Raw genomic sequence first — 26,949 nt, 5'->3', positions numbered from 1 at the left:
GTAAACTTGGAAAGGCAGCAAGTGGGAGTTACTGAGGAGTCCTAAAATTAATAGAACAGACTGATTGTTTTGGTCCCTAGTTTTAAATGTTGCAATGAGAAGCTGACAGTCTGAGTCACAGAGATCTTCATATCTTGTTTCCTTCCCAGCAACCTCCTTTGCCTTTTGCCTGCTATGAATATATTCTAGCTCATTTTCAGGGTTTTGTAATCAATAAAGTTTGGTTGTATGATTCATGTTACCTATGAGACAATCTGTTTTATTTTTATTTATGTTCTTTTTTTAATCTAGTACATGCAGTTGGCACAAGTGGTCTTTTTCAGATGAGATTTACATTACCAATGTAGCTCATGTGCTGTCAGCTGAAAAAAGCATAAAAAAAAATACAGGAAAGCAACCACACAGGAGGAAATAATGAAATAATGAGCAAACAGCAATCAGGACCCAACCAAAGAAACAGAGTTAAGCAAAACAGCTGTTAGAAATATATGTTAAGGAAGAACCCAATTCTTAGTCCCATGAACTCTGCACCCATCTACATGTATATAGTCTGGGTAAATGAGTCTTAAAAAATATCTAGCTGTTTCCTGTCTTACAAATTACTGCTGTCAAGTGACAGATTTTATTTGGTGGGTTTGGCTCATATCTTTATGCTTACTCTTGTTGCATTTGCTTAACGTTCTGTGCATTGACTACAGAAGCTAGTTAATGGCACTGTCAACATTTGAAACATATCTGTATTTTAGTAGTTTGTAGCGTATGGAAGACTTGTCTTGTACAACATTCTGTATCTTGCCACAATTATCCCTCCCCTACAAAGTTTCTTTTTTTATTCTAATCTTTGAAAAAAGGACAAAGGACGTCATGAGAAATGCCAGTGTTTTTGTTTTTGTGTTCTGTTAATTTAAATTTGCGTGCTTTGTATAATGGCTATAGCAGTAGCTTCAGTATCTGATTGCTTTCTGGTACGTACTGTCTTTCTGCATTACTGCCTTACATTGTGAGTGCTTTTATTAATGTTACCCAACTTGTGGTTACTGTGCACAGTTCTTTTCCCAGTGCGAGCAGTAACTGGGCTGTTTGAGTATGGTGCTGGTGGTGGTAAGAGGAAGGGAGTACCTCTCAACTGTACAGATTTTCGCAGAATGTCCAGATTTTCTGCTCATATTTTTGGCCTGTTCCTCTTTATTCCTGGCAAATCACTGGGGTGATCTCAGGATTGAAGTCACTAAATAATGACATACATTTGAGTTTCAGATTTCACATCTTTCAGAAAATGTATGTTAAAACAAACCCTGTTACTCTAGCAACTTTCTAAGTTTATAAGAGCAATATTTAAAATATGCCCCTATTTGTCCCCCCATTTTGTCGAGATTTATCCAGATTTTTTGCATTAAGAGGTTGAGAGGCATTGAGTTACAGTGTGACAAGCTTTTAATGAAAACAAATAGATATGTAGCATGTCGAAGTACTTTGAAGGAGAGTCATAGCAACTGTTGTGAGAATGAATACAGGAACAGACATACTTTCATCATGGTTAGCATTACCCATCAGAGTCCAAGAGTGCAGAATGCAGGGCTAACTAGGATGAAAGTGACAAACTACAGTGTGTCCTTCAACAAACCTAAACAGAAAACCTGGCAACAGTCTGAGAAGAGATGCATAAAGCACTCTCTTCTAGTTCTTCCACTAGAAGGACAGGATAACTGAGTATAATGTGTGAGCTTGATGATGGCAGCTAATGATGGGAGAAGCAGCCCCTAGAAAGTCTCTAGAATTTAGATAAATAACTGTCACTTAAAAAATGGCATCATGAATAGCTTGATAAGGGAGATTTACTATCCACGCATTCATGGAATGCTTGTACCATGCTTCCAAAAATTATTTATCTAAGACAGACATCACACCAAACCAAAATAAATAGAATATCCTAGGTGGCTTTGCTCCATTTTTGATAGTAGTTACCCATACCATTACTTTTTATGTTTTGTCTAATAACACCCACTTTTTCATCACATCAGTTTTGATGATACAAAAAAGGTACTAATTCAATGCACAATTGCAGAGTAGAATGCAACTCCACAAACTGGATGACCTGTCATTAACATTTACACTAGTGTTAGGACATGTCTATTTTACTGACGTTAGACAGAGAGAAACATTGCATGCATTACTTCTCTGTTGTTTAATAACACCTTCTTTTCATCACTTGAATTTTCAGCTCAATGTGAGACTTACTGTCTGTTATATGAATCATTTTCTACATAGTAACTTCTGATGAAAGATGGAGTCCACTGCTGTTAGGTGAACCTTTATGCAACATTCTTTACCTGTGCTTGCAAGCAGCATACTGATCGTGGTACAGAGAATTCCCACTGATAACATTCCAAAAACCTGGAACTTCATGACTTCTGAAATATATAAAAACAATATAAAAAGTTATGATGATAACAACAATTCAATCTGAGAAAGTTGTTGCATAAATGGGATTCTTTTTCTATTTTCATTTTGGAAAATCTTGTGTGCCTTAACTAGAAGTTTTTTCCAAGTTTTTGCAGGTATCGTACAACATTTTTCCAAATATAAATTCTGTAAAAGAGTACAAAAAAAAACTTCAAAACTAAGGCCAGATCAGATTTGGATTATCTCTACATACAATACAGAGAACCAAGGTAAAATATAAATTGTCATCAAACAGCAGTATGGGTAAAGTAGGTATACATGGCTTTAGGTGAGTTCTGAAAGTAAGATTATTTTCTTCATACATCTGCATTATCAGTGCCCGTCTGTATGTACACTTCCATGTGTAAAACTTGCTTGTTGATTCCAAACAGTGTTGTTCATTTTTATTATTGCGTTTGGTCTGGGTCTTTGTTGAAAAGGGTTTACAGACCAGCTCACCTACGCATTAACAAATGTAAAATAAATACATTACAAAAATAAATAGACTACTACTATAAGAATACATTATTTATTTATTTGACATTTGCTGACCGGGTTAATCTGACTGAGTCGTTGCCCTTTATCAGAGGAGGTCTGGGGAGAAAAGCTCCACTGTTAACACCTATGAGAAGCACAATACAGTATTAAAGAAGTTAGAACATAGTTTACAATTTACAACTAATAATATAAAGGCACCTAGGTTATATTTAAAATAAAGAAAGTATAGAAATAAATAGATTACCACTATGGCAGTATATTTAAGATAAATGAATTATAGAAGTAAATAGAATACCACTATCACAGTATGTTAAGTACTGTCTGAGAAATAAACCAAAAGTGAAACCGCTTAGGCTGAATGCTTTTCTAACTCGCTTTTATTGAAATAAAATGAAGCGTTAAAAATTTAAAATACGCTTTTCATCTTGAAACAATAATCGGACTTCGGACGATCAAAATTATATTTAACAGGATGTGACTGATCATTAATTCTAAATTCAAACTGGGTTACCTCTTCTAATGAGGAATTGTGATGTTGTTTCTTTAATATAGGTTTGAAGTAACCATTTAGCCTTTTTATATTAACCTCTTCTATTATAGGATCCAAAAATTGGGTTGGGTATTGTCTATTAAGAAACATAGTAACGCTCCTTAGACAGATTAAAACCATACAAAAATAAATTTTGATGAAATTTTAATATTATAAAGATTTAGTTTGTGATTCATTTTAATATTATTTCAGTATATTAAATTCATAATATAAGTAAGGTACTTTTTAAATGCATTTTAATAAACAAATGTACGTATTTTTAATAGTGACACTTATACCATCACGGCTTTAACAGTACTAGTAGAAGTTTCACTTTAAGAAATTACGTCATGAACCACCTTCATGGAGTGAAAATTAGTTATTTAAACAACTTCTTGCTATTATGCAGATGTTTGTCAGTTAGTCTGAAGAAGTCCGATTATTGTTTCAGGACGAAAAGCGTATTTTAAATTTTTAACGCTTCATTTTATTTCAATAAAAGCGAGTTGGAAAAGCGTTCAGCCTAAGCGGTTTCACTTTTGGTTAAAGTTCGTGTTTCTGTAGCAGTTTGGTTTACTGTCTGAGAAATGTCACCTGTGAATCTGTGAATCTTATACAGTCGAATAAATTGCAATTTCTGTCTAGTACACTTGCAAAGCTTAAGTCATACTGGCAGAGTCACATGACGTCACAGCAACTTTACAAAGAACAGAAAAAGAAAAGAACTTAGCTCTGGATATGTCACTGTATCTAAAAACTTGATTTCTATTATGAATGTTTTCATATTTTTTGGATTTCCGTGTTTCCCTGGAGATCTTTAAATTGTAGATTTTTTTAAAGTTTTGCAACATATGTTAGGTCAAATTTAAATAAATCACCTATATGTTTTAACATGCATGCAAATACATTTTATGTCTTCCTTACCACTGGGTAAATGACTTGTCATTGCTATTATTATTATCACTGCTTTTTAATAACTAAGTAATATTGTAAAAGTACATACATATGAGGAGTCCTTGTTCAGCTGGGTAGTTAAGTAATTTGCTGATTTATTATACAAATGAAGTGTGCATGTAGGGAGGAAAATTATTCTCCAGCTGTTTCTTATAAACTCTAAGCTCTGCTGCCAATTCATTTATGCCATTAAATAACAGAATTATAGTCATGTATGTATGACTGTAGCAAAATTGGTATTAGTGCATCTTCTGGTTTCTTGTTTTACCATCAAGTGCATGGAAATATGACATTACTGCTAACTGGAACCCTAATGTCCCATTTCAACAATAGCCATTGATTCTACCACATCAAACTGTATCCTCCATGACTGTAGGTTAACTATCACCTGCTCACAAAGTATGTTTCATAATAAAAATAGTCAGACTTAAGTATTTGTATAGGCTGGCAGTGGCAAGGAGGCACAGAGGATAACGAAGAGGTCACGTATTTTAACATTCACTGTTTCATAACCTGGGGGTTGACACATAGCACAAGAGCTAGCATATTGAGTGTGTTGTGTAGAAGTGCAGTGGTATTGACACCACATCACCCAAGCAATAGTCTTATAGTCCAAGCAGTGCTCCTTGTTCATATTTACATTAATTTGTCCTATATGTGTTTTTCCTTCCATTTGTGTTGTGCAATGCTTCATTTATCACAGTGCCCATGACCACAGCTTTGTACAATTCTCTGTTGCCTTGCTGTTGATAGAGTGAAGGCTGTTTTAATCTGCCATGTTTGTTCATAATTATAAAGGATTCAGCATCAGCTTCTACATAGCAGGTCACACAGGAACTAGGTTGTAAGAGTGCCCTGAATGTAACTGTGACATGAAATGATGCTATACATTGCTATGTGGCATAGCTGCAATGTTACAGTAGACGTGTGTTATAAAATAGTACTGTAATTGGAGTTTCACTGTTTTTTATCAAAATGTAATACAATTTCTTGTGATAACATTTTGCTATTGACTTGTAAACAAAAATCAGGGACCATGGGACCAGGCAATGTCTCTACATAAATTAATAAGCTGAAATGGGAACTGCTTACTTAGGTAAATTTACCCAAGTCATTCAAAATGTTGTTGTCTATCAAACATAGTTTTCAAAATGTTCCCCTGTGTGTCTTTTGACTTTGCCCTCCTCAGCTCAAGAGAGAAAGTTTCCTCCCATACTGCTCTACTAAACCCATCCCCCTTCAAGCTGTACAAAAACTGGGACAGGGGAGAAACATTGTGACCTTGATTACTTGTGCCTTGACTTACTTGGTATTGATTAATAGTGTTTCAACTGACCTAATATGATACCGTTAAGATAATAACAATGTGAATTTTATTTATGTGCTTATTTATTATTATTTATTTGACATTTGTTAACCGGGTTGCTCCATCTGAGCCAATGGCCCGTTTTCAGTTGAGACCCGAGGAGAAAAGCTCCAGCAATACAAACATAAAAAGATAACATAGTAGGCAATATACAAAACCCAAGAAAAACAGTGCACCAATACAACATAAGAAAAAAATTACATATGCAGTAATCAGCTGAAATAAGTAACTGTAATAAAAATAAAACAAAATGAAGTAAATACAGCTAGTACATTTAAGTATTTACAATAATGACATATTATGACTTACGACTTTTTATTAGTTTCGTTTTGTTCTTTCGATAAAATAAATAAACAAATAATTGAGAAATGAAATAGCTGAGGTCAGCATTACATAAGCAATAATGCCCAACAGGATGACCATTACAGGGATATAATGGACTGCCCAGGGCTGTTGTCAGGCTAGATGCCACAGATGCCCCCACCTTTGAAAGTTCCCTTATTTCCCTTGTTATACATTGTTGTACTTAAATATTGAGCTAATGGTTACATTGTTTTGCATTTGTTTTATTATTAATATATACACTTTTATATTTTTGATATAAAATAAATAATTCCACCACATAATCTTTCAAAGTTGCTGTAGAATATGCATTTTTTATGAAAGAAGTGTTTTATACTCAACATATGTTAGCAAAGCATTTAATGTCTGCACAGATGCACACAATCATAGTCGCACACAGATGCATGCAGAGTCAGATTGACAGTCCTTTACATGTATACAGAAACTCAGATACACACACACATGTGATTGCGCACAACACACACACACGCACACACACACACACACACACACACACACATACACACACACACACACACACACACACACACACACATTTCATTTTCTTATTACTTTTCCCCATGAAGGCAAAGCGGATCATTACTTTTGTTAGTTAATTTTGTTTGTTTGTTTATTTATTTATACTATTTTTTTTCATGCTTGCTAATAGTTAAAGCCATGGTTTGTAAGGTTATTCACTGTTGTGGCCATTTTTTTTTTATCCATGCTTTGCATATGTTTCTGTGAAGTTGTGTACTTGATTTTATTAAGCTGTCCTGTTCCAACAAGGTTTTGTTTTATATTGTGGCCACTTTGTAAAGTCTCATAATTTAGACTGCAGATTGCTTATAGCCAATCCCTTTTTTATTTATGTTTGTAAGATGTAAATTTTAGTGGTGTGGTTAAAAACTTGATTTTGTATTTTCCGTTTTTAGAATTTTAACTAGATTATTAACCACAATTTGTACCAGCTTTTGCCATATTGATAGAATAGAGGAAGGCAGATTAAGCTTGAAAAGAGTCCTGGCAAAACTGGGTGAATTGTTTAAGCTGTGACAATTTATATTCTGTACAAAATGTGTGAAGTAATATACACATGGGAAGATAAACACATTGAAAATTGTACACAGTGCAGAGTGTGAGCAGACCGATGGTGTCAATACAAAGAAAGGGAGATAGATTCATCTTGTGACCTTAAGCTTTGTGTGTTGATAGCAGGTTTTTGGCCCACATGGGTAGCCATCATAAAAGGCAGAGTATGGATGAGTAGGGTATAGGGATAAGGGGGTTTGCACTGCTCATTAAACAGCACTGGAGGAAGGCCATTAATATTAATCACTGGTTGAAAGGGAGAGATAGGTAAATGTCTTCATTCAGTGGGAGGTGGAAAGAGGGGGTTAGTGTTTTATGTACTTGAGATGCAAGTATTATGCAACTCCAGTGACACACTGTTGAGGACTGAACAGTATAATTTTCTAAACTACAAAGCAGATCCCTTCCTCCACAATGTCATTGAAAAAAATGATATTGAGCTGCACAATAAAAATATTGCTGTTTTGTATTTACCTATTTGTTGACCTGGTAAGCCCACTGAATACAATTGTCCCTTTTCAGAGGCAACCCTGAAATACTGTCTGGTTAAGTGACTTGCAAATGAAGGCAGAAAGAATTAAACCCTGTACCCTGGGCACAAGAAATAGCTCATTAACAGCTCAGAGCGTTAACCACCAGAATTCTATATTAGCACTGACCAAATGGTATTGATAATAATGTCAATGATAATACTCATTCCTTTGCCTAAACAAAAGGCATCATTGTGCTCCACTTCACTACTATAACATTTAACACAGTCAGAATGTATGAAATTATTCTGTGTTTCTCTATATTACAGATGTACCATATAGTAGATATTGTACTTGTACAGGTTTGTTCACTAAATATTGGCTGAAAAAGGGTACCTGACAAGTGGGACTAAGGCCAGATATATCCACATTAAAATAAATAAATAAATAAATAAATAAATAAATAAATAAATAAAGTTCACAACTGCACTGTAAAACAGCAAAAAGCAATTAAAATAAGAAAAATGGATAGCTGAATGGAATATTTTGAGGCTCAGGAATTGTATGACATAACTACTCATACTTACATGTAAAGCTTGTATCTGTGGCCCTATATATGTAACAATTAGTGCAGCAAAGCAAGATGAATAAGCAAGACATGGGATCTATGTCATGTGACAAACACCCAGTTCAGTGAATAGTGAGACAATTGAAAGCACAGTAATCAACTTGCTTTTTGAAGGGAGTGTTTTTAGGAAAGAAAGCAAGCCCTCACCGCAAGCTCTTCTCATGCATCGGTTCCATTTCCAGACTTAATATACTCAGCTGCAAGACTGTTGTACCTTGGGAAAAGGGACAAACCCATGGTAGAGAATGATTTTGTTGGACAATAGTATGCTTTGGCGAAGTCCATTTATTTGGTGTGTAAGTGGCTGGATATCAAAGATATATACTGATTTTGGTGGGTACTGTATAGGCATTTATAGAGGCATGCATCTTTGAATGAAGGATCCGGTGGCATAAATATTCATACACTAACAAGCATGAAAGCACAACTTGAATGTATTTCCACAACCCAGAATAGTGGTAAATTAAAAGTTCGAAAACATTTGGCATAATTACTAGATAAGAAGTGTGACTCTGGGAGCGATTACTTTTTCAAACTGTTACAACAGACTCAGTATTTAAAGCTATTATTATTATTAGTAGTAGTAGTAGTAATAGTAGTAATAATAGTAATAGTAGTAGTAGTAGTAGTAGTAGTAATAGTACTAGTAGTAGTAGTAGTAGTAGTAGTAATAGTAGTAATAGCAGTAGTAGTAGTAGTAGTAGTAGTAATAGTAGTAATAGTAGTAGTAGTAGTAGTAGTAGTAGTAGTAGTAGTAGTAGTAGTATTCCAGCCTACTGGTTTGGAGACAGCGGTACCGAGTGCTGGTATTAATGAATGTGTTTTGTTTTTCCATACAGCTGTCTGGGAAGGGAAGACTTAAGCATTTGATTTACAGTTCCCTTGCTCTGAATGAGAGGTGGTGAAGGAATAACAGTATTGTAAAACCATTTAATAAATCCAAACTCCAAAATGGGTTAAGCGCTTTCACTTGTAGTGTTCTGATGAAGCTTGTAATTATACAAGTGAAAGTGCTTAACCCATTTTGGAGTTTGGATTTATTAAATGGTTTTACAATACTGTTATTGTCCGAGATATACGTTTGTTCAGAAAACGTTATTTTGTGCTGCTAGCCATCGTTGGTTTGATTGAAGCAGTGTGTGGATTTCCCAAGACACAGAGGTCTGTTCGCGTTTCAGTGGATATTGGTGTTTTTAATTTTGTAACGAAGAACTACAGACTGTCTCTTATTCTGCTTAACTGTAGAATTAAGAAAGGACCCTTTCGTCAGATGTTAGCAGATGGAACTGCAGTGGCTAATGTAAGGCATACCTTTCAAACTCTGATCCTTATACATCATAGCACTGGTCTTGAAAAACCAAAGTAGAGTATCAGAAAGAGGAACATTTTTTATTTTTCAGAATAATTGGTCTTCAGAAATTAGACCTCAAGCAATATAGAATATCAACCAAAAAAAAAACTTCCTTAATTTTATGTTTTTTGTTCTCTATTTAATCTTAGCTTAAATCTACTAAGTTACTCTGTAAAACTTTTGTTCTCAACTATGTAGCTAATGTATTGTAATTCACTTGGCTATTACTATATATGTATTTATATTTTCCTTTTTGTCACTGCCAATGGTTGGAGCTTTTCTCCACGGGCCTCTACTGAAAATAGGCATATATCCAGTTAGACTAGCCTGGTCAACAAATGTAAAATAAAAATAAATACATAAAATAAATATTTGTTTAGTAATGCAGATACCCTTAAATAGGTCTGACTTTATGAAAAAATCAGTAAATATAGGAGGCACAAGACTTGATCAGAGGGCAAGAATCATAACACTATGCCTAAATCATAGCAATTGAGAGGACTGACATATTGTGGGAAGCTTAATTAACAAAGCTGCTTCTTTCCTTTAGCTGTCTGGCAGGGTGATGTAGTTAATAGAGGCACCACTAATCCCACCAGTTACAGTGTGTCATTTACATCTAGTACATACATGACAACATGAGGCGGCAGGCAGACAGGAAGTTTTTTCTGACAAAAGTTAAAGATGTAAGAAACCATTTATAGGAAAGAACCTTCACTTAAAAGAACTGAATAAAGAGCCTTAGATTCTAGTAAGTGTACTTAATCTGCACTTGAGATGACTAGTCATATTAACTCCTATTTCTGCTTGGCTGTAATACTGTGCCATTTGAACACAATGTTTCTGCAGGCTTTCTCTTGCATGCAGCTAAGCAATAACTGTATATAATAATATTTTTGTTCTTATGCTACAATATGCAATGATAGCGCTTTAAAAATTTGAAAGACTTTCCTAAATAATGACTGGCATTATGACACATCAAGTGGCTTAGTAGCTGAAAAGTCAGCGTTGATGTTTCTAAGAAAAAGGAAACCCAGCCAAGACTTAATGTTCTATTTTTGTTTACTCATCTTTGGCCACAGTTTCCACTGATATAAATGCTATTTCCAGTAATTATTAATACTCTGTATCCAAATGTACTGTTGCTATTCTTATCCACAGTGAGTCACAGCAATGGTCTGCTTAGTCAGTGATCACCTACTTTGTTTATGCCCTAATATTATAACGAAAATTTCATTTGCCGAAGCAGATGAAAGGCTGATGTAGTAGGGCTATCTAAGGAAGGCAGCTCTAGGTTAGAGAAGAAACCATGGCAACTCAGTTTGGAAGGTTGTAGAATGTCAACACTTGTCAGCAGTATTTAGGGGAACAGAAATACTGCAGTAAGCATTACTAGTTCATTGTTTCTGATAGTTCTGCTATATCACCATTTCATCTGCTTTCTATCATCAGAATAGTAATGTTTCTGTTTAGGAAACAGACCTGTTGCTGCTAAGCCTCTGTAGTAATCTCCTTAAATGCAAACTAAGCATTACCTAAAAGTCATAAACAATGGGAAGAATTTAAAAAATGGCATATTTTGTATTTTGAAGGTTAACATTATGACATCACTTGTGGTTAGGTCATCTTCATACCACAGTGACAGTCATTAATGGTTATGCATTAGGCTGCTTAAATAAATAAATGTTATACAGCTACCAGATGGTGTGAGCACTGGATTTAGATGACAGTCACTGCTGATGCAATATTCCAATCCCATGCACAAAATGGGAGAAAGGGGTTATATATATGCTTGTGTGTGTGTGTGTGTGTGTGTGTGTGTGTGTGTGTGTGTGTGTGTGTGTGTGTGTGTGTGTGTGTGTGTGTGTGTGTGTGTGTGTGTGTGTGTGTGTGTGTGTTCTTCTGCAGGGAGACCACTCAGACACTCAGACACACACACACACACACACACACACACACACACACACACACACACACACACACACACACACACACATGCAGCTGCATTCATGCCCCGCCCCCTACAGACTTGTATATGCACAGCCACGCACATAAATATGCAGACACTCACCCCCTACAGGTCCATGATACCTTCCTGTAGTTGAGGTACAAGCCCAGCCACAGTCATTTTCATGGGGTGAAAGGATGTATGGCATCAAAATATGGCATATGTTTTTTCCTCCCTATGAGAAAATGTATTATTCCTGCTTCTTATATTTCTAGTGAAGGCACATGGCAAATTTGCATTAGCCACTCCTCTGCTCTGCCAGCGAGACTGGTCAACTTTCAGAGTGCAAATGTAGTGAAAGAGCAGTCTCTGAATCACTCAGGTTTACTGCAATGCAAAAACCTTCAGAGTTAAGGTTTCCACATCACAGTAAGCCTTTTTGAATCCAAAGGTATATGTGATTGTGTGTGTGTGTTATACATACATACATACATATATTTATCTATCTAGCTATCTATCTATCTATATATATATATATATATATATATATATATATATATAGGGGTCCCCTTCAAAACATCTAATACCCATAACATCTAAGTTCATTACACTGACACCAGAACATCTAAAACCCAAAAAACCCATAACATTGAATTTCATAACATCTAACAGTACAAATCACATGAAAATAACATCACATCCACATATAATGACATATAATGATACCAAACTACCAAACACACTTTTTACTACGTTTTTGCCGGGGGACTTGATACAGTGGGGTTAGGAAATTAACTTTTTCCCACTGTAGTGCAATCTTGGATTTGGTATTTTTAATTTATGGGGGGGTGCAGGGGGGCTTGCCCCCTGCAGAAATGTAGTAAAAAGTGTGTTTGGTAGTTTGGTGTCGTTATATGTGGAGGGGATGAACCCACGGTGGTGGTGCTGCAGTAGTGTTGTCGCCTCACAGTAAGACGCTGTCCGGTTCGATTCTCAGCTAGAGCGTCTTCTGCGTGGAGACATGCGTGAATGGGAGTACCTTAGTTGAAGGTTGTGTGTCAGGGCTGGTAACTCGGCATGTAAAAATCAACTACCAATCATTAGCGGACCGGAGTTCCGCTGTGGCGACCCCTAACCGGGAAAAGCCAAAAGACACAACAACAACAATATGTGGAGGGGATGTTATTTTCTTGTGATTTGTAGTGTTAGATATTATGAAATTTTATGTTATGGGTTTTAGATGTTCTGGTCCCAGTATTATGAAATTAGATGTTATGGGTTTTAGATGTTTCAAAGTAGACCCATATATATATATATATATATATATATATATATATATATATATATATATATATATATATATATATATATATATATATATATATATATATATATATATATATATATATATCTGGGTGTGTGTGTATGTGTGTGTGTGTGTGTATATATATATATATATATATATATATATATATATATATATATATATATATACATATATATATGCATATGTCTAATACATTAACATTTTGTGGAAAATTTAGGGGTTATCCAAGAAACATGTGCACTATAGCTGTAAAGGAAGCATAGGAAAGCCAGTTTCTGAAAGTGTTTAAGATAACTATGAGAAACAACGTACCCTGAAGTTCCAATTATACAAAATGGTAAGAAACTTTTGCTACTGAATTTTCTTATTTAACAAAAATGAAATTATTAAATGCCAAAATAAACAACTAAATACATCAAACAACTTCACTGTTTCTGTGACATAGAAGTTGAAGCCCTGACTATGACCCAGATAACAGGAACCAATGAAGGGGTGAACTATGAATGCTGAAACAATGCCTGCCTGCCTGGGTATCTCAAAGGGAAGGTATGGGGATCTTCTAAAGGCATGCATAGTATCTTAAATTCTTGGGTAAACTAGCCATAACATTAACCCTAACTTATAGGTGGACAGGATATACAGATACACATCACCAGTTAGGTGGGAATAACACCCTCACGGTGCACATTGCTTGCACACTTATATCAGTGCAGTACAGCATGCTGGTGAGTAAGGACTAAACAGAAAATCCTGTAGCAGACTGAAAGTTGCTATGCTTAGTATGCTCACATCTCAAGTCTGGCCCATCAGATATGATCAGAAAAACTAATCCATTCCATTAATAAGAGGGTGCTGGTGGACTTCCAGTACAGGGAACTTGCGCCATATAAGGAGACCATAGTTCAACAATAGCACTGTTAAGTAGCAGATGATTCAATGAATAAACATCTGGGATAATAAAATAAAGAGCATACTACTAAGAAATAAGTCTTTCTGATACTGCATTCAGGTTTTATCAGACTTCATGGATTATTGCCCTGTGATATAGCACACTTTCAGCAGAAGAATGCCTTTTGATATCAAGATATCTGTGATGTAGAGACAATAAGAAAATAACTGAAATCAGTGGTTACGTCTTGGAGTAGACTAATTCAGGTTAGTGTAATGCCATGGAACATATCCAGCTTGGTTTAATGACATGGAATACATCCAACTTGGCATAACGCAATGGAACCAATCCAGTTTGGTGTAATATCATAGAATTAATCCAGTTTGGCATAGTGCCATAGAAATAGTCCAGTTTAGTGTTATGCCATAGAACTAATACAGTTTAGTGTAATGTTATTGAATGGTAGATGCTCAGAAAAAATATCTTATTTTGTTATGGGATATTGTCCAAAGCAAAAAAAAAAGTATTATCTGACGTAAGAGTTATACTTACTTAGCAATGGAAAAACATTCTAAGGATCCTAAATTCAATTTAAAATGCTAAAAAATATACTTAACAAACTTAATTTTTCAGTATCTGCAAGATGGTGAAAGCAGTGAATAAACTATAACAGTATGCCGCCGTGGTACGGCGGTAGCGTTGTTACCTCACAGCAAGAGGTTCTCCCGTTCGATTCTCGGCTGGGCTTGGGAGTGCCTTCTGTGTGGAGTCTGCATGTCCTCCCCGCGGTTGGGTAGTGTTCGAAAGACATGCGTGCGTAAATGGGCGTGCCTTCATTGAAGGTTGAGCGTTGAGCTGGCACCTCGGCATTTCGTAAAAATCTACTGCCAATCATTAGCGGACCGGAGTTCCACTGTGGCGACCCCTTATCGGGAAAAGCCAAAAGACAAACAACAACAACTGTGGCTGGCAAGACTGTTGAGGAACTGGAATACAGATTAGGCTGACTGATGCTAGAAAAGAATGATCTCTGGACCAGTATGAACCACAACAGAATGACCATTGGAAACCTTCTAGAATGTCTCCTCTGAGCCAGGAAACAAAGCCTTCTTCATTCTAGGATTCTAGCCACTGAAAAATAAAAGAGTCAACAAGCACAGAATAAGTGATGTTGCTGATGCAACATAGAAGTGATATAACCAAAGTACTCTTCTGAAGTACTGCCATTGTCTCAAGAAAACACGTACCCTGCAGTAAAAATTCTTAGCAACCACAGGGATTCAACATTCAAATACTTCCAAAGAATTCACATGCACTGTAAAAAAATAAAATGAAAGCCCTTACTCCAGCCTCACCATTGTACATGTTGTTGTGTCTTTCGGCTTTTCCTGGTTAGGGGTCGCCACAGTGGAACTCTGGTCCGCTAATTATTGGCAGTAGATTTTTATGTGCCGAGTTGCCAGCCCTGACACACAACCTTCAACAAAGGTACGCCCATTCACGCATGTCACCAGACAGAAGACGCTTTAGCTGAATCTCTGCTAAAAAATCAGGATCCTTGCAATATTGAAATTATGTAAGTATAGGGATTGACCTGAAGGTTATGGTAGGATATGAAATACACTGCTACATTAATCTACCCTAGATTAATCTTTATAAATAGTAGCACTTTATTTTACAGCTGAAAGACTCTGTCCTTTATTCTTGAAGGTTGGACTGTGTAGGACAGCAGTATAGCTATGGAGGTGTCGATGTTACAGATTTCTGAATGAATGAGGGAAAGATACAGAAGAAACCATTTCTCTGAAAAGAATACACTTACAACAGAGTTATTATAGCTATCTTTGTCTTTATCCTGAAGGTGAGAGACTTCAGTGTATTGTTAAAACATTCAGCACTGTTTTTGTTTGAAAGCTGAAGACTTTAAGTAGTCAGGATAATATTCTTATTTTATCCAGACCAAGATTTAAACAGAATATTGGTAAAAACACTCTAGTATAGGACTTGCTTTTAGAGTTATCTGCACTCAGATATGAAAAATAATAAAACTATGAACTCTTTCAAGAAATGCTTGAAAAATATATTATTTTAAGAATCCAGTGAAACTGTTTTCTGGATGTTGGATAAAAACAAAATGAAAACTCCAACAAAGCCAGAACTTCCACTGAATGACCTCCCAAACCTCTTGTATCAGTGGCACATGGGATATATACAAATGATCCTTATGAACATCAGGTGTTTCAGCTAATTGGTGATTCTGAATGCCCATGACTTGTTTCGTCATTTTAATGGACAATTTCAGGCCAATAAACCGGGGTTTGGGAGGTCACTCAGTGGAAGTTCTAGCTTTGCTGGAGTTTTCATTTTGTTTTTACTGATTAGTTTTTCAGTGACCTTCTCACTCATTGTTTTAGGATGTTGGATAAACAAATCCAATTAGCTACTCTGTCTGAAGCATTATCTCTGGATTTATGTATGTATTTTCTTCATGCTGATCACTATTTCATTTAGGACAGGAACACCACTACTGTACGGTTATTTTAGAGTAACTCTTCTGTTGTATTTACAGACCATGTAGAAATTCCTCTACTGTAAGTCATATGCTCTCTTATTCAAACTCCACAGCAGTTCCTCTATTGTATAAATGTTTTGCATGCACATATCTTTGTAATGTCCACTGGACTAAATGTTTTGTAATTGTAACTTGCATATCATTTGTGGGTTGTCATGGTGGTGTAGCGGTTAGCATTGCCACCTCACAGCAAGAGGTTCTCCAGTTCGATCCTCGGCTGGGGTGCCTTCTGTGCGGAGTCTGCATGTCTTCCCTGTAGTCACGTGGGTTTCCTCCAGGTGCTCTGGTTTCCTCCCTCATCCCAAAGACATGCTGTAGGTGGATTGGACACTCTAAATTGGCCCTAGGCATGGGTGTGTGCATGTATGTGCCTTCTGTGGAAGGTTGGGTGCCGGGCTGGCAACTCGACACTGTAAAACTCCACTGCCAATCATGAGCGGACAGGTGATCTGCTGTGGCGACCCCTAACTGGGAAAAGCCGAATGAAGAAGAAGATGAAGAACTTGCATACCATTTGTAAAAATTGTACTTTTGTATCTAGGTTGTGACTGAAAAGGGTCACCACCTACCTGATAAACTAATTATAAATACAGGGCGTTATGATTGGTTCTTCAATCATAGCCATGTTGTTATAAGTTTGACTTATGGATGCCAAGAAATGTATTCGCGATGTGAATCTTGGCATCTATGTTGGGAACTTAATAACCGATTAGGATCACTCATTACTTCATGTACTACCAGTTAGAAAAGAAAAAAGTGCAAAGTGTGTTACTGTCTTTAATAGTGAGTAAAGCACCTATCAAATGCTGTCTCACAGAGATCATGTAATTATAACTGGAGGGAAAAAGTCAGGAGCAGTTTTTAGATACTGTTCTAATTATGTTACTTACAGACTGATGTCTGTAAAATTCCACAGGCAGAATATAAGGCAAGATAGTCAGGGACAGTTGAGAGGGAGGGAACGTTCCCTTCATGAAACCCCGACTGTAACACTGCTTAAGGGTTGTGTAACAATTGTTACACACTTCTGAAAGCACTATTATGGTTGGGTCTTGTGCTACTGAAATGCTTTACGTTTATCTTTTTTCTGATTTTGGAGTGTAATCATGGTGCTCCGTGCACTACAAATAAACTTTACCATTTTATGCTTTTCCAAGGTTTGTTTATGTGAAGTAGCAGATGGGTCTGGAGACACAGCTGTTACAGATCCCTGACTGTTCTGAGGTTGAAAGACAGGAGAAATCAGTCCCCTTAAAAGAATATGCTCATTACTGGGTTACTACAAGTACATATCACAATCCTGAAGGGTGAGGGGCTTCAGTATATTTCTTTAAATTTCCAGTGGTGATTTTTTTAAGTCAAAAGACTTCAGCATTCTGTGCTTCTGCTTAAAGACTGGATTGTGTGGGGAAGAAGCTGTATCCATGGAGATACTGGTTTTACATACTTTTGACTGGTTAGAGAGGAGAGATGGGAGGAACCATTTCCTTTAAAAGAATGATCTCACTGCTGCAGCAATACAATTTGGCGGCCATGTTTTTGAAGCATGAGAGACTTCAGTAAAAAAAAAAAACATCAGTGTTTTGCTTTAAAGTTGAAAAATGTCATCACTCTTTGTTTACATCCTGGAAGATTCTGCTGACACAGATTCCTGATTGGTTTGGGAGGAAAAGGGGAAAAACAGTGTGGTATCTGCGTGTGTATGTGTGTGAGAGTGCGTGTGTTTGTATGTGTGTGTGTGTGTGTGTGTGTGTGTGTGTGTGTGTGTGTGTGTGTAGTATGTATTTAAAGCTCCATTCACACCTATTTCTTTGAAACTTTCATAAATTGCATTAGTTTATAATATTGTGAATTAAAAAAGTAAGCAAATCTATTCAAATTATTTGGTCTATAATGAGAATGTTTGTCACCTCATTGTTTAAAATAGAATGTTTTAGGGCTAAAATGATGTGTTATTGATGTGGTGTAAATTTCAAAGTCAAAGTAAACTTACTGCTGTTTAGAACTACACATGTGTAGCCAAAATGAAATTTCGTGCATCAGTTCAATTCTTGAGATTACAAAGGAAAGTGAAACAACACATACTAGAGGAATAAACTAGCAAATACAATACTACCAATACACTCAAGAAAGAACAGAGACATTTACCAATACACATACAAGAAAAGAATACCCTCTCCTGAGTTAAATTAACTAACCTAGTTAAAGTAATACAAAACACACTACAAATTGAACAATGCCTAAGTTATTTGTCTAATATTGCACTTGAGTGTGTTAAATAATACTGATTATGGATATAATAAATACCTATTTCACTTACTTGGAATATATGTAATTATATATTGCACTAATAAATAAAAATGGACTTTGTATGTGTCCAGATCCCTGGGACTAGTGCCTGAGTTCAGAAGTCTAATCACTGTAGGGTAGAAACTGTTATTGAATCTTGTAGACCTGCACTGGATGCTGCAATATCTCCTGCCCAATGCCAGATGCTTAAATAGTCCATGCTCAGGCTGCATGATGTCCTAAATTATTTTGGTGGCTTCTTGCAGAATAAAGTTGTATTGATGGAAGATTGGAACCTGTTAACTTCTCTGCAGCCCTCACCACTCTTTGTAGCGCCTTCCTTTCTGTAACTGTGCAGCTTCCAAACCACAATGTGACGTTGCAGGTGAGGATGCTCTCTATTGCACCTCTATAGAAGGTGAAGAGAATATGAGGATGGAGCTTACCTTTTTTCAGTCTTCTTAAAAAGTGGAAGTGTTGGTTCACTTTCTTGACCAGTTGGCTGGTGTTTCCTGACTATGCGAAATCCTCTGATATGTGTACACCCAGGAATTTCTTACACTTAACCCTCTCCACACTCTCACCATTGATCCTGAGCACTGATTAGTTTGTTCTCCTTTTCCTGATGTCGATGATAATCTCTTTGGTCTTGCTTACATTCAGGTCAAGGTTGTTCCCCACACACCAACTGATCAGAGATGCCACCTCTTCAATTGTGATGAGCCCCATGACTGTGGTGTCATCAGCAAACTTGATGATATGTTTGGACTTGTGCTTAGCATAGTCATGGGTCAGGATGGTGAATAACAGTGGGCTGAGAACACATCCCTGTGGAACCCCAGTGTTAAATGTGATGCACTTTGATGTGTTCCTACCTGAACTGTGGTCTCTCAATCAGGAAGTCCAGGATCCAGTTATAGAGATGCTTACTGATTCTTAAATGTGCCAGTTTTTCTATCAGCTGCATTGGTACCACTGTATTAAATGCAGAGCTGAAGTCTATGAACAGCTTCTTCACATAGTTGTCTTGCCTCTAAATGCTCAAGGGAGATGTGTAGTCCTACTGATATGGCATCAGCCGTGGATCGGTTAGTTCTGTACACAAACTGTAGAGGGTCGAAATAAGGAGGTAGGCATGATGAAAGATGCTTTTTGATCAGCTGATCAAAACATTTCATAACAGTGGATGCCAGTGCGACTGGTATATAGTTGTTACGGCTGGAGGGAGCGGTTTTCTTAGGTTGTGGGATGATGTTAGTTTCCTTGTAGCATGAGTGAGCTTTCTCCATGACAAGAGAGGTGTTAAATATTTCCTTGAGTGCTGTGCATAGCTGATCAGCACAGCCTTTTAACACATTGCCCAGTATGTTGTCTGGGTCAGCAGCTATCCTGGGGTTCACTCTCCTTAGCTCTCTTCTCGCCTCCTCTGTGCTGAGGCTGCGTACTGCATCTCTAACGAGTGCAGGTTTATAAGCTGGCGATAGCAAGATGGCATAATGGTTAGAGTTTCCCATTTGTGGAAGTTGCACTGCCTTATAAGCTTTAAGCTCATGTACACCTTGTTCACTTTACCCCTTGTAGGAACATCCACATACTGGTGGTAGTGTGGGAGTGCTTCTTTTATATCTGCTTTATTAAAGTCAACAGTTGCCATGTGTACAAAGTCAGGATATTTACTCTGCAGCTCACCCATGTGACTGCATAGTTTATTTAGAGCCTCAGTGGTATTAGCACTAGATGGGATATACACCACTGTTACACTGACCCCATTCGGCTCCCTGGGCAAGTAAAATGGTCTACATTTAATGGACAGAAACTCTAAGTTCTCATAGCTGTGTGATAGTATAATTTCACAGTTGCTGCACCATCTTTTGCTAACATAGATGTAGACTCCACCTCCTCTAGCCTTTTAATATCATTTTAATAATTGCTGTTTTGATTGAATCGTGGTGTTCTCAACAAAAGCATATACAACCTAGATTTCCAAGTTACTATACAGTCACTATTAGCGGTAGAACTGCTCATCATGAATATGTAATGGTATATGTGAGGGAATATTATACATTACATTATAATGCTAAGCATGATGTTATTGAGTTTATATGATGTCAATAAATGTAATGCTGTTTCTTTCAAGTGCTATGTTACAGATGAAGTGGTTGCTTTCTTCACATTATACCTTCTAGCAGCTGCATAAAAATGAGGTCTTTTAGCAAGTATATAAAAATTGGGTCTAGAATATTTACAGTAAACTCTAGTTAACCGGCGCCTATGGGGATTGGTAGATGCTGGATAACTGTAGTTTCTGGTTGCTTGAGAGTTACTATTAAAAAATAGGCCTGACTAATACTGTGCCCTAAACTCAGGGTTGCCAGACGTCCCTATTTGGGCGGGACTGTCCCGAGATCAGCAGCCTGATCCCGAGTCCCGCCCTGCCGGTTTAAATCCCGGCCAGCCTCCGCTTTGTTTGTTTTTTTTTTGATTGTCCCGTATACCTGGTATACGGGCCAATCAAAAATTGCTAAACACGGAGTTTGTTCGCATTAAACACGAGCTCCGTTTATTTTGATTGGCCCATATGCCGTATACAGGCCAATCAAAATCGCTAAACACGGAGCTTCTCGTGTTTAATGCGAATTGCAATGCACTAAACACCAGAAGCTCCGTGTTTAGTGCAGAGTTACTGAGTGAGCTCAGTTCTTTAATGTGGAACTGTGTTCCGCATTAAAGACCTTTTTTTTTTTTTTTTTTTTTTTGGTCTTCACTTGTCGTGAGAGACCTTTTTTTTTTTTTTGTCCCTACCTGGGGGTCTGCAAATCTGGCAACCCTGCCTAAACTATTTGTCTGGTTTGACTTGTTCTTAGGTTGGAGAGAGAAGGAATTTATTACTATCTTCCTTTTTGAAACTCTAAAACTCTAAAAATGTAAGGTATATTTCTGTGTGTGTGTGTGTGTGTGTGTGTGTGTGTGTGTGTGTGTGTGTGTGTGTGTGTGTGTGGTGGGACAGAAAGCGCAACACATGAAAATTGTACTGTATTTCTTTTATTTGGTTTTCTGGTTGCTTGAGTCCCAGTTAACTGAGAGTTTACTGTAGAATATAGGAATGTTAAGTTATTTAAGGAAAAGTTTGTTGTAGACTCAGACTTTAATCCTAACTAGTTACACCTAGATTTCATTAATTTTAGAATAAATAGTTTGCATTGGGCTACTACGGCTGGTTAGAAAGCTTACCAGTTGTGCTAGGCCTGGTTATGTTTCTTTAACTGAGCAGGTTCTTGCTAGTCATATGCTGAATCTTCTGTATTGCAAGAGTTTATTTGATAAAATCAGTCATCATTTACCTGCCCCATTAGTTATTAATATCAAGTATCAAATATCTGAAGGAGGTTGATCAATACATTTTTATAAGGTCTTTAAGAAATCAGACAAGACGTTGTTGTGCATAAGTTAGCACCATCAAATTGGTATACATTTCATCTAGTTAAGGAAGTGGATGTTATAACTTTTAGCAGAAAATACAAAAATCATATAGGTCGTGTTGTTATGTGGCATAAAGTCAATGCTGACTCATGGTGACTATATGGATAGTTATCCTGAAATGTGTTCTGTCTTCATTCAGATGACTCAAAATAAACTGGCTTGAACTCTCACACTACCTCACTTATTCACAATTAGCCACTGCACATAAACACATATGCAAGCCTTCAACTCGCCCCTCCCTCTCCTCCTTATTGACTACATACCACCCTAACAGGCCACTAAGATCCAAAAACACAATGATGCTGAAAGATGAAAAACCTAACCTTGCAGCTGGACAAATGCTGTACTCTTTTACTGTCTAAAAACGATGGAATACCCTCCCAGCTTCTATCAGAAGAATAATCAGTAATCCTGCTCTCTTTAAGAAGTCTCTCAGATAACACCACTCCTCTCTGGCAATGTACTTGTGCCAAAATAGTACCTTCTAACACCTGATCCACTACTATATCCCTCTACAATATCACTACTTAGGAGGTCTCTCAGACTTGCTGAATTCAACTGCTTATGCCTACAAAACTCCAACAAGTAACAATCAAAACTGCTACCCTACCTGACTAACTCCATCCTGAACGATCAAATTGTACACAATGGTGATGTGTAATGTTTGCAAATAACTTGTACCATTGTGTTTAATATTTATTTCCATGCATTGAGACTGTATTTACATTGCATATTGTGCTTTTTCTTGTATGTACTATAAATGTTATGTGGAGCTCTTCTCTCTGGGCCTGTACTGAAATTGGGCTCAACAAGGCTCAGTAGACATTCCCGGTTAAGAAATGCAAAAAAAAATATATATATATATCCTTTGCATTAGTTATTGTATCATTTCATTAAATGGTGAGCCTTTTTCCTTTTACATCATTCTTCAACCTTACTAAGCATGTCTTTTAATGACCTTTCTCTTTGCATGATATGTCCAAATTATGAAAGCTGAAGTCTTATCATCTGAGGTTTCAGGAAATGCTTATGTTTTATCTCATCCAATAGTGATTACTTTTTTTTTTTGGTTGGGCAGTTATACAAAGTATTCTGCACTAGAATCATAATTCAAAAGTATCGATTTTTTTCCAGTCAAATTTTGGCATTATGCATCTTTTACATGAATATGACGTTATTGAAAATCGCATTGCTTGGAGAACTTAAACTTTTTATGCAAAGATACATCTGTGCACTTGAAGATCCTGGTCTGTCATTGCTATTCTTGTTTTATTACTAGTTTTGTGCTTTTATTGATTATTTATCCACACAGGAGGAAGCTGTCTACTGTGTATATTTCCCCCACTGTCTAGAAAAATGTATTGATTTTGCCAGTTATCAGGATCTTTGCCTTCTTTATGTTAAGATGCAGACCCATTTTGAGAGTATTTTGTTTTAAATAAACATGTATTTTAGGTCAATGAAGCACACGTAGATAGCCTTTGATATTCTTTTGCCTTTTCAAGGATCCATATCTCATCTCTGATGATGGATGTCTCGTGGTCCTCACTGTTTCCTGAATCTTGCTTGCATTTCTAGCAAAATTTGATCTGAGTATGGCTGTTATCTTCACTGAATAATCTTGCAAAGAATCTTGATAGCTTGTGAGATTAGAGACATTATGTCATGATTGCCACGATCAGAAGGATCACCTTACTTTAAGAAGTATAAACACAGACCTTTTCCAGTCAGGTGGTCATGATGTTATTCTGACTTTCCTGGCAGAGCCCTGTAAATATTTTAACAAGAGCATATGAATGATGCAATACTTCAGTTTAGTTCTTTGATAAGGCATTCAATGCTGCTTCTTATTTCATCACTAAAAGTAACATCTACTTTGCATGAAAGAGGCATCCTGGGATTCAGAAAGGCTTAGCAAGATGTGAAAGCCTTATATCTGAAGGTTTCTGCATTGTGTTAAGCATTTACTATTCTTAATTCACTTTGCTTCTGCGTTATTTCCTCGCAGGGTCTTAGTATGGAGAGTAGTCTCATGAGTAAATTCATATGCTAATGTAACAGTCTGGGGGGACTGGATAAAGCTAAGTCATAGGTTTATAGCTGTTTATTAGGCTAATGACCACAAGGGCCTTTTTAAGCCTAGCCATGCATCCCAAATCTCTGACAAGTTCTGATACTCTTGATAAGTGTAAGCAGGGGTTTGAGAGGTGAAAACATTTACAAGCAGGGCCCTGGGAGATGAACCATCTCTGGGTTGCCTATGTCCATTAGAGACATAGGTACTAAACCAGTGATGAATTTCCTGTTCCCCATCCAACTGTCCAAGTTGCATTTGAATTGGGTTAGGGAGGAACTCGGGTGGGATGGGGAGCTTGTTCCATAGATGGGATAGTCGCTGGGATACATACCTGTCTCTCCAGCAGGGCCTATTTATATCACAGGCAAGTTTTAAGTCTTTAGACTAGGTAATTCTGGTGCTGTTTATTTTCTGGATATGCAGGGAGTCCATCAGAGTAGGGTCTGACAAGGCCCTGTATGCCACGCATAGATCTCCCCTCAAAAGCCTGTAGGACTGGAGACTGAATGCAGGGATAGGGCCTTGAGGCAGTCTGCATGGAACATTTTACTTATGCCCTGTATTCTTTTAGTGAGGAACCTTTTTGGATGTTGCAATTGTTGGATATGCCTGGTTAGGTACATACCAAAGGGGGCATTGTACTCAATGATAGGTCTGATGAATGGTGAATACAGTGGAACAATGACTTCCTTGGACTTCGATGCCATACTTTTGTTTATAAGTTTTGCAACATAGAATGATTTCTTCACTACTGTAGACATGTGATGGTCAAAGGGTTGATTACTATCTATGTGTGTCCCTAAGTCCCTGATTACTAGGTCAACTCTAAGGGGTGTGTTGTCAATATGATAGTTACTATCGGTGGATGACTTCCGAAAGGATACTATTATGCATTTCTTGGCATTTAGTTTTAGTCCATGGCTCTGACACCAGTTGTTTGTCTGTGTCAGCCCCTCATAGAGAACATTTGTGTCAGTGTGAGATTCAATGAAAGCTCCTAATTTGCAGTCATCTGCAAATTTAGTCAGCCAGAGACCACTGACATTGGCTTTGACTACACAGAAGTAAATGCCAAAAAGGAGTGGTCCAAGGACTGATTCCTGAGGGACTCCACTTGTGACTGGCCTCTTTGGAGAGGTGGACTCCCTAATTCTGACTTCCTGGGTCCTGTCTGTGAGCCAGTTGGCTATGCACCAGGTGACATATGAGTTTGTACCTAACCTCTTGACTTTGTCAGCAATGCCCAAGTGGGGTATTGTACCACATGACTCGGTCAGTTCAAGGTAGGCAGTGTGAACCATTTTTCCTCATCCACTGTTTTGGTTACCTTCTCAAAGAAGTCCACCAGGTTGAGTAGGCATGATCTGCCCTTGACAAAATCAGATTGAGTTGGGTCCAGTGTCTGGGTTCAGTGTCTATATCTCTGTTAATCATTTCCATGATAAGTCTTTCCATGGTTTTACATATAAGACTAGTTAGACTTATGGGTCTGTAGTTTCCATGGTCTGTAGATGGCCCACCTTTGTGCAGAGGGATGACTGTTGCTGTTCTCCATTCATGAAGCACAAAGCCAATTTGGAGGCTACAGTTAAATAGTAATTCCAGAGGCCTTGATAGGAGATGTTTCATGCTATTTAAAAGGCATCCTGGGATATTGTCTGGGCCCATTGATGCAGTGTTCTTTGTCTTAGTGAGAGCATTAAGGACCTGTTCCCTACTGATAGTAGGGGGAGTTATATTTGATGGTATTTCCTGAGGGAAGGTTGATGGGGAGACTGGTAAAGCTGGAGATGAATTTATCAGCCAGGATGTTTGCTATATATGCTGGCTCATTATATGTGGCTCCATTTAAAATGAGCTCTGCACACAATTGTGTATTGCCTTTGAGGTTGTAGACATAGCTAAAGAATGCTTTGTGGTTGTCCTTGGCATGGGAGGCTAAACTTACCTCAAATATGGTTTTGGAAGACTTTATTTGTCCTCTGAGTTGTTTGTTTAGTTTGATGAGAGTTTTTTATCCTGCTGGGTGCTGCACCTCTTAATCTTTTCCATGATTTTCTTCCTTCTGTTATACAGCCTATTGATTTTTTGATTCCACCAGGGTGGCTTGTTTTTTGAGTTAGTTCTACACTTCTTCCTGGTGGGTACAGTTGCCTCTATGCAGCTATTAACATGCTGTACAGGGTTTCTGTGAATAGTTCTGCATAGGCAACAGTATTGTCAGGGTTTATGGGAGCTTGAAATTTGGCAGGTTATCACTTAATAGCAGGATATTAGTCTGAATATTCCAGGTTTACCTGGGTATCCAGGTTTTATTCTTACTTCAAAAGAGACCATTTTGTGGTCTGACCTTACCAGGGAAGACATTACAATAGGGAGTGAGCAGCACTCTCCCATATTAGTGAGGAATAGATCCAGTATGGTTGCATCCCTGGTTGGCGTATTGACTATCTGGTCAAGGGAGTTTGTGTTTACAAAATCCAGGCATCTCTGTGCCTGTTCATTTAGTGTCATTTAGGATTCCCAGTTAATAATGGGGTAATTAAAGTCACCCATGAATATCGTATTGGTTTGGATGGTTAGATTTTCTAATAAGCTTAAATACATGGTATGGGTTTCCTGGGTTATAGAGGGGGGCCTATAACTTGCAAGGAAGTGGTATTGGATTTTGCCTATGGTGATTTGAGCATGGAGC

At 37.3% G+C, this 26,949-nt stretch overlaps 1 protein-coding gene across 1 annotated transcript in view; it reads right to left on the bottom strand.

Moving 5' to 3' along the window:
- LOC122803406 (interleukin-1 receptor type 2-like) overlaps positions 1-26,949 on the bottom strand; it is a 207,578-nt gene that overhangs the window by 161,735 nt on the left and 18,894 nt on the right. Inside the window, exon 2 of the mRNA XM_044073008.1 lies at positions 2,331-2,411. Coding sequence (XP_043928943.1) covers positions 2,331-2,406 — 76 coding nt within the window. The 5' untranslated portion in view covers positions 2,407-2,411. The remainder of the gene's footprint in view (positions 1-2,330; positions 2,412-26,949) is intronic.

This window comes from Protopterus annectens, chromosome 5.part1 (assembly GCF_019279795.1).
Source record: "Protopterus annectens isolate FY-2018-M chromosome 5.part1, PAN1.0, whole genome shotgun sequence".
Taxonomy (NCBI): Eukaryota; Metazoa; Chordata; order Ceratodontiformes; family Protopteridae; genus Protopterus; species Protopterus annectens.
The sequence above is the reverse complement of the archived record's forward strand: the minus strand, read 5'-3'. Positions and strand labels throughout refer to the sequence as shown.